This window comes from Eretmochelys imbricata, chromosome 27 (assembly GCF_965152235.1).
Source record: "Eretmochelys imbricata isolate rEreImb1 chromosome 27, rEreImb1.hap1, whole genome shotgun sequence".
In the NCBI taxonomy this organism is placed as follows: Eukaryota; Metazoa; Chordata; order Testudines; family Cheloniidae; genus Eretmochelys; species Eretmochelys imbricata.
Genome location: NC_135598.1, coordinates 8,745,187 through 8,754,204, shown reverse-complemented (window position 1 = coordinate 8,754,204; position 9,018 = coordinate 8,745,187). Strand labels below are relative to the sequence as shown.

Below are 9,018 nucleotides of genomic sequence, written 5' to 3'. Positions count from 1 at the left end.
TTAAAAGCCTTTTCTCATTTAATCATCAGAAATACATGATGGGGAAAGTGGTTTAGAAAACAGGGAAGACTCAAAAGCAGGTCAAAGTGGAAGGCTTGAGCTAGGCAGTTGAGACAATGCCCGTGTTTAAGAGCTCTCCTTAGGCGGGCACGGCACTGAAGCTAGAGAGATCCTGCATGCAGCTGGCCTTGCAACAAAAGACAAACCAAATCTGGTGGCAGGAGGCCCTCATGGGGCAAAGGCAGCATGTGACCTTATAACATGGAGCGTAGTCTCCGAACCTGCCCCTGACTCTGACAGTTACTAACCAGGGTTGTAAGACGTGGAAATGGGGGGTTGGGAACTGGACTTTTCTCCCCTTTCAAGCTTCCCTTCCTCACTCAGTCACTCCACCCCAGCACTCTGGAAATCCCACCTCTCTTAGGGGGACGGGTAGCAGCTCCCCTCTCTATGAAGCTGTTCTTTCCCCCAGGCTTTGGCAGGCAGGATTGTCTGGTTGTAAAGCAGCGTCCATCTGCTCCCTCCATTGGGCTGTGCTAGGAGACAAGCCAGTGCACAACGGATTCACGTGCATGCTCCAATGATGGACTGGAGACAGCATGGACGTATGCACACAGAGCGGGAGGAGAGGCAAAATTATTCCCTTCTCATCTCTGGAGCAGCTTCCTTCTCCCTCTCAAGAGCATTGAGGGTTGTTCCCCTTTGAAATCGCTCCTCTCCACAGCACTGCATCCTTTCGGGGAGCAGGGTTTCTTTGTAACCACATGAAATTGCTTAAGTAATGGAGTAACTAATGACTCCTTAAGGTGCCTCCGGACTCCTTGTTTTTGTGGATACAGACTAATACGGCTACGCCCTGATAATGGAGTAAGGGTACTCTGGCTTGGCCACTGGTCCACTGGGTGATCTTGGACAAGTCATGTCCCCGCTCAGTGCCTTGGTTTCCCCATCTGTACAATGGGGATAATGACATTGACCTCCTTTGTAAAGCGCTTTGAGATCTACTGATGCAAAGTGCTAAATAAGAGCTAACTTATTATTACCGTTCTCCCCACCCACCACACACAATGATCCCCACACACCCCACTCATTGCAACCAATATGCAGAATTCACCAAAGACGATGAAGGGGCAGCGTTGAAGTCCCCCATTCAGTTCAACATTGGCTTCTTTCCAGTAACCAATCATCTGGCTCTCCAGAGGGACTCCAAAGCTTCCAGGATCCACTCCTCCTTTCAGCAGAGGAATTATGCTCCTCATACCACTCATGGAGCTAGTCTGACCCTGTGAGCAGCTGTTCTACAATGTCCGGGAGGACCCCTCCCCTTTGCTGCTACACAGAGGCAGAAGAGTGAGGTTCTATAGGGCTGTGCTTAAAACACCTGTCAAAGTACGATGAAGGACTAACGTGCTCGAGAAGGAGGCAGCCGCTGAGTCCCCTGGCCCGTCAGTGGGAAAAAATCAAATAGGAATTTTTTTAAAGTAGTAAAAAAAGAATAAATAATGGTGATTTTAAAAAAAACCTAATCCCATCCCCTTCCCCAAACTGCAGAGCCCTCCCCCAAGCCTGTCCTATCCGCCCCCACATGTCCCATCTCAACCATCCGTGGCCAAGATGATGATAGCCCCGAAGATACCAACGTTCTGCCCGATGAGTTTCATCTGGTTCCAGAACTCGACGCGCCGGGAGTCATGCCAGTAGCCGAGGTTCCCATCAATGAACAGGATGACCAGGGGCAGGATCACCGAGAGGATCTGGGCGGCTGTGCTGATGTAATAGCCGGACAGGAATGACAGGGCCAGCACCCCATAGAGGATGAAGAGTAGCTGCAGGGTGATCTCCCCACCTAGGATGTGGTTGAGGTAAGCCAGACGATCCTCTTTGCTGTGCTGGAGGGAATAGGCCTGTAGGGTGCAGTGGAACAGTAAGCCAAGAGGTAGGAGCAAATTCATACACTCTGAATATGTCTGTACTGCAGTCAGACATATCCCAGCTAGCTTTGATCTAGCCCCGTCCAGCCAGGACCATGGGTACATATTCCAAACTCCCTCCCCACCCCGCCCAGTGGCACACATACAAAATGGGAAATGACTGCCTAGGCAGGAGTACTAGGAAAGGGATCTGGGGGGTCATAGTGGATCACAAGCTAAATATGAGTCAACAGCATAGCACTGTTGCAAAAAAAGCAAATATCATTCTGGGATGTATTAGCAGGAGTGTTGTAAGCAAGACACGAGAAGTAATTCTGCTCTACTCCACGCTGATTAGGCCTCAACTGGAGTATTGTGTCCAGTTCTGGGCGCCACATTTCAGGAAAGATGTGGAGAGATTGGAGAAAGTCCAGAAAAGAGCAACAAAAATTATTAAAGGTCTAGAAAACATGACCTATGAGGGAAGATTGAAAAAATTGGGTTTGTTTAGTCTGGAGAAGACTGAGAGGGGACATGATAACAGTTTTCAAGTATATACAAAGAGGAGGGAGAAAAATTGTTGTTCTTAGCCTCTGAGGATAGGACAAGAAGCAAGGGGCTTAAATTACAGCAAGGGCGGTTTAGGTTGGACATTAGGAAAAACTTCCTAACTGTCAGGGTGGTGAAGCACTGGAATAAATTGCCTAGGGAGGTTGTGGAATCTCCATCATTGGGGATATTTAAGAGCAGGTTGGACAAACCCCTGTCAGGGATGGTCTAGATAATACTTAGTCCTGCCTTGAGTGCAGGGGACTGGACTAGATGACCTCTCGAGGTCTCTTCCAGTTCTACGATTCTATGTTGCTGCAGCTTCACTGCTATCGTTACTAAAGCTAGCTCAGGGATGTCTACATGTAGTGCAATCACATCTCCCAAATGCAGTGTAGATGTATCCACAGCCTTTCATCCCAAAAGGTTTGGGGATTGTGTGCGCAATGGCAGCTGCTTAACTGCATGCACCCAATTACTACCCAGCAGTTTAGGGGTGCAGGAGACCAACTGAAACTGAAGGAAGCACAATGCAATTCATAGAGTATAGGCCAAAAGGGACCATTATGATCATCTAATCCGAGCTCTGGCATAGCATATCAGGACTTCCCGGAATTAATTCCTGCTTCAAGCCTGCTTGTGGTTGAACTAGAGTGGATCTTTTCGAAAAACAGCCAACCTCGATTTAAAAATTTTCTAGCGATGTAGAATCCTCCACAACCCTCAGCAAATTGTTCCAGTGGTTAATTACCCTCACTGTTAAAAATTCATGCCTTATTTCCAGTCTGAATTTGTCCAGCTTCAGCTTCCAGAAACTGGCTCTTGTAGATCTTTGTCTGCTAGACTGAAGAGCCCATTATCAAGTGTTTGTTCCCCTTGTAGGTACTTCCAGACTGTAGTCAGGTACCCCCTTAATCTTCTCCTTGTTAAGCTAAACAGACTGAGCTCCTTGAGTCTCTCACCATCAGGCAGGTTTTCTAACCCTTTAATTCGTCTTGTGGCTCTTCTCTGACCCCTCTCCAATTTATCAACATCCTTCCTGAATTGCGGGCAACAGAACTGGGCACAGGATTCCAGCAGTGGTCACACCAGTGCCAAAAACCAAGGTAAAATAACCTCCCAACTTCTACTCGAGATTTGCCAGTTTATTACTAGTCTGAATGTATCTAGCTTCAACTTCTAACCATTGGATCTCATTATAGTTTAATCATCAGCCTGGAATTTGGCCAGGAGACTAAAGTTAATAGCTGACTTTTGCACAAAGCACCATGGGATCAGAATGCCAGTTTTACATCCCCTTTCTGAAAGGCGGTGGCACAGAGCCCCCTGCTGTCATGCTGGGGGTTCTGATTAAACACAGCCTCAGCAGGAAGGAATAGTGCCTGCTTACTTAATCAGACAATAACCACAAAGACTAAGGGCATAACTGGTGCCAAAATACTATCTCCATTTCTCTGCCTCCTCAACCCTGCAGGGCTGTTCTTAGGGATCATGGAAGCTGATGCTCCTCCCACAGAGCCAATCCACGGCCTCTGTTTCTGTCCAGTCTGTGGCTTTCTAAACACCCCAGAATCCTTTGCAGTAGGCTGCAGGGGTGTCCAAAGGAGGTGCAGTTGGCAGCTAGTGCAAAGAATTCTAGAACCAGTGCGACACCCAAAGGCGCCTTGCTGCACCTAAATGAACAAAAGTAGGGAGTAGCAAAAAAGTCCACAGGCAGAGCAAGCAGGTCAGGGTTGGGCAGTAACCATGGCAGCTGGGGTGTTTCTCTGGCAACAGCCCCTTCTAGTCCAAGGGACACCTTAAGTGGCCACCTGTGCCCCACAGAGAATCCCCCCAGCTCTGAAGGGCCTGCCGACAAGAAAGAACAGCAACAGATGTGCAAACTGTAAATATCCATATTGCCTCTGCTAACAAGCAAAGAGGCCAGAGGCCTTGTCTGATCTCCCCCCAGCTGTGACACAAACTGCTCCAACACCCACACTTTCCCAATTGCAGCTACAGCCACATACAAAGTGCTAAATCCCAGTTTCTTTCTGATCACCCCACTTAGTCCCCCCACTCTGGTGATTCCAATGCAAGCCAATGCATGCTGGCTAGCAATGGCAGAGCTGTGCATGGAAGCCAGCTCTGAGCTAAGTCCACCGTGGCACCAGCCAGCTCCTGCCCCGCTGGGTACACACCACGCAGATGAGGTAGATGCCGAGGAAGACCTGCCCAGTGGACTGCAGGGACCTGCTCCGTGGCTTCTGACGATAGATCTCACCAGCCCCACTCGCCAAGATCAGGAACCCCCCAATGATAGCTATGGTTCGTGAGTACATCCTCACCTGCAGGGGGAATCACACAGTGTGTGTATCAGTTAGTGACTGGGAAATGAAAAGGAGCCCCATAAACTTAAAAGAAGTAAAAGAACGAGGCATTTAGATACATGAAAACAGCATCTGCAGGGGCATTACACTGGATACAGACCTCTCATCTTCACATTTCAGGGCACAAGCTGATCATCAGCTGAGGTCAGGAAGAAAGCATGTAGGCTTGTAGTTAGGTGCACTATGCAATCTCACTGAAGCAGCTGCTTTGGCCACGAGATAGCGGACTAGCAGGATCAAAATGGGGGCAGAAGTGGAGGAGAAGAAAAGGGTGATGGGGATAATTCTTGCACTCACTGAAATAACAACATGGAGACTGAAGCCTTCTTCTATTCACAAAGCAGATGCAACCCAGGCATTAGCAGGGCTTACACCGTCCTGATCTCAAGGAGCAAGGGAGCACTTCGGTCTCTACGGCTTCTTAATTCCTTGCCCTCCCTGCTGGAAGAGCCAACAAGGAGACTCAATGATGATGAAAGCTTCACTTGGATGTTGGGGCCTGGACTGTACACTCATTTCAGATAGGCCAAACACTCCAGAGTTACTAAGCGAGGCTGGCATGGGGACAGACGAGAGGCAGCTGCCCCCTAGCTGATCAGCCACCCAGGGAATTCCGACGAACACCTCACCTTCAACCAGTCACCGTAGTGCACGTAGCCCCCGATATACGCCGCGTACGTGCTGACAGCCAGCTGAAGAGCAGCTCCCAGTGCAAACCACCTGCGCTTCACCCCGAAGGACATGAAGCTGGCACACAACACCGCTGCCCCCATGTCCAAGTACAGATAAGGGACGGGGATGTCGGGTTTCCTATGGGGAGACAAGGAAAGAGCTTCAATCCAGTTGGACATTTGAGGAATCAAGTCATACCACGTAAGCAGGACAAAGCAGCCACAACCCTCCGTCCGCATGTGAGCCCAGGGTGCCCAACTGTGTTTGGGCACTGCCTTAGGGAGAACTCTGCTCTCAGGCTGGAGATATTAGAGACCTGAGCTGTCTCTCTCACATTAGCCTGTGAATAAATGTCCAACTGACAGCCCCGGACAGGGAGGTCCTGTATTTCTCCTGGAGTATGTACAGGTCAAATAGTGGCAAGGCAAGTTTCCCCACGTCACCCCATCAGCATGCCTCAACTGCAGCCTTCTCTAACAATAATATAATAATCCCATGCTCTTATATAGCTCTTTTCCTCCATAGATCTCAAAGCACTTTCCAAAGGAGATCAGTATCATTATCCCCATATTACAGAGGGGGAAACTGAAGCGCAGAGAGGAGAAACAAATCCACCCAAAAAATAAAATATAAGTTCTCCAGGGCAAGGTCTATTATTGTATTTGTACAGCGCCTAGCACAATAGAGGCCCATCTTGGTTGACCCATAGGCACTACCATAATAAACATGAGTAATAATGATAAGCAAAATACCCAAGGTCACCCAGCAGGCCAGTGGCAGAGCCAGGAATAGAACTCACATCTCCTGAGCCCTAGTCCAGGGATCTATCCACTAGGCAACACTGCCTCCCCTAATGCCTATCATGAATGGAAGGGAGGCCACTCAAATTATCCAAGCTTGCTGTTCCATGTGTTCTGAAAATAAGCTCAAAGCCATTCACAGTGCCTCTCTGGGTGACCCAGCACCACACCAGTGCCATCAGAAAGGCTCCACCTCTAACTCCCCAAAGGCACATGCAGGGTACAGGGTTTCCACTCCAGCATTAGCTGCATCTGGGTATTGCAATACAAATAGGGTGGCCACCTAATTGCTGGTAATGGGCCCTGCCCTGACTTTTTCCCCTAAGGCCCCACGCCTGCTCCACCTCTTCCCTTGAGTTCCCACCCCCTTCTGCACCTCTTCCCCCAAGGGTCCACCCCATCACACACGCCTCTCCCTTCCTTGCTGGCTGGATCCACCCCACTTTTCTCCCCACCACCACCCCCCGGGCTCCCTCTGCTGATCCAGGGCTGGGACAGGAGCTGCTGCAGGCTAACAAGGAGCTTGCGCGCAGGTAGGAGGCAGCCCCCAGCTAAGCAGGGGCTGGGTTAATGACCAGGCACTTCCCCCCCACCTCGCAGTAACTGAACTTTAGAAAACCGGGCACCTGGCAACCCTAACCAGGAAGAGTCTAGCCCCTCACATAAGCAATAGCGAAGCACCATGAGGTAGGTACGGTAAGGAAGGATTTAGAGCCTGAGCTAGAGTCCCTGGGCTTAAGGCAGAGCCTTGATGTTCTTTTAGCACCAGCAGATGCAAGGCCATTAACCAGACCACGCCTAGGAACAGCGTGTAGCCCAGCCAGCTGCTGGCCTTTCGGGTATCAATTCTCACCCTACCTTTAACCCTGCCCTTCCCCATGACCCCAATGCCCCCCTCCCCAGCTATCCTCACTCCCACCCCCATCCCGAACCCTCTCCTCCTCCCCCACCCATGACCCTGACTCCATCGATCCTAACGTCTAGGGCCTCCTCCCTTCTCCTCCCCACCCCCGACTCCTCCCCTGCCCCTCTCCCTCCTGACTCCACCTCACCCCCGACTCCTTCCCTTCTGGCTCCTCCCCACCCCTGACTGCTCCCCTGCCCCTCCCCAACTCCTCCCCCATCCCTCCTGACTGCTCCCCTGCCCCTCCCCCTCCTAACTCCACCCCACCCCCGACTCCTCCCCTGCCCCTCTCCCTCCTGACTCCACCTCACCCCCGACTCCTTCCCTTCTGGCTCCTCCCCACCCCTGACTGCTCCCCCGCCCCTCCCCAACTCCTCCCCCATCCCTCCTGACTGCTCCCCTGCCCCTGCCCCTCCCCATCCCTCCTAACTCCACCCCACCCCCGACTCCTTCCCTGCCCCTCCCCCATCCCTCCTGGCAACTCCCCACCCCCGACTCCTTCCCTGCCCCTCCCTCATCCCTCCTAACTCCACCCCACCCCCGACTCCTTCCCTACCCCTCCCCCATCCCTCCTAACTCCACCCCACCCCCGACTCCTTCCCTGCCCCTCCCCCATCCTTCCTGACTCCACCTCACCCCCCAACTCCTCCCCCATCCCTCCTGGCTCCTCCCCACCCCCGACTACTGCCCTGCCCCACCCCCATCCCTCCTGGCTCCTCCCCACCCCCGACTCCTTCCCTGCCCCTCCCGCATCCTTCCTGACTCCACCTCACCCCCAACTCCTCCCCCACCCCCGACTCCTCCCCCATCCCTCCTGGCTCCTCCCCACCCCCCGAATGCTGCCCTGCCCCTCCCCCATCCCTCCTGGCCCCTCCCCCATCCCTCCTGGCCCCTCCTAACTCCACCCCACCCCCGACTCCTTCCCTGCCCCTCCCGCATCCTTCCTGACTCCACCTCACCCCCCAACTCCTCCCCCATCCGTCCTGGCCCCGCCCCCATCCCGCCTGACGCCCCCGGCCCCGCCCACCTGCGGGCGTCGGCCCGCTCGGCGAAGAGCATGAGGGCGCTGAGGCAGTTCCAGAAGGGGAAGCGCGTGAGCAGCACCGAGCCGAGCTGCATCAGCAGCCGCAGCAACCGCCGCCGCCGAGCCCCGGCCGCCGCCATCTTAGTGCGGGGCAGCCCGGCCGGTCCGGCAGCGCGCTTCCGCTCGCGTCCGTGCCCACACCTGCCCGGCCGGAAACGCGCCCTGCCAGCACGGGGGTTCCGGCCACGGGAGGTTCCCCTGGGAGGTGCGGAGGTGGGCGCAGGCTCCCTCCAGCCCCGCTGGAGTCGATGCCCCCCCCCAGCACTGCGGGACACTACAGGGCCCGGCCAGGGCAAGGGCAAGGGCAGCCCCCCGCCCACGCCTGCACCAGCCAGCTGCTTCGGGGGAGAGAGAACCCGGGAGATCTGCTCCTCCCCTCCCCCTGCTGGGAACAGAACCCAGGAGTCCTGCCTCCCACCACCTCCCGGTTCCAACCCTGTACCCCTTTCCCTGCTAAAGGCTGGCAAGAGAACCCAGGAGTCCTGACTCCCAAACCCCCTGCCCAATGCATGCACCTCCCTATTCCCTGCTAAGGGCTGGCAACAGAACCCAGGAGTCCTGATTCCCAATTCTCTCCCCGCCTCATTCCCTTCCAAGAGCTGGGATCAAACCCAGGAGTCCTGACTTAGTCCCTCCTCCAACCACCACTCCCCTCCCACAAGAGGGAACAGAGCCCAGGAGTCCTGACTCCCCATCCCCTCCCCGACCCATTCCCTTCCAAGAGCTGGGA

The 9,018-nt window shown here is 53.7% G+C and overlaps 1 protein-coding gene across 1 annotated transcript; it reads right to left on the bottom strand.

Annotated features, from left to right (window-relative positions):
* On the bottom strand, nucleotides 1-8,389 carry TMEM101 (transmembrane protein 101). Its single transcript, XM_077806486.1, has 4 exons — nucleotides 8,232-8,389; nucleotides 5,458-5,638; nucleotides 4,640-4,786; nucleotides 1-1,904 (listed from the first exon to the last, which is right to left on the bottom strand). The coding sequence occupies exons 1-4, from the start codon at nucleotides 8,366-8,368 to the stop codon at nucleotides 1,596-1,598; spliced, it is 774 nt and encodes a 257-aa protein (XP_077662612.1). The 5' UTR covers nucleotides 8,369-8,389; the 3' UTR covers nucleotides 1-1,595.
* Nucleotides 8,390-9,018: the final 629 nt, after the last annotated feature.

Coding starts and splice junctions, on each gene's coding strand:
- TMEM101 (XM_077806486.1), bottom strand. CDS start 8,368: ATGGCGGCGGCCGGGGCTCGGCGGCGGCGGTTGCTGCGGCTGCTGATG. Junction 5,639..8,231: donor GAGCGGGCCGACGCCCGCAG/GTGGGCGGGGCC, acceptor GTCTCCCCATAG/GAAACCCGACATCCCCGTCC. Junction 1,905..4,639: donor GCATCTACCTCATCTGCGTG/GTGTGTACCCAG, acceptor TGCACCCTACAG/GCCTATTCCCTCCAGCACAG.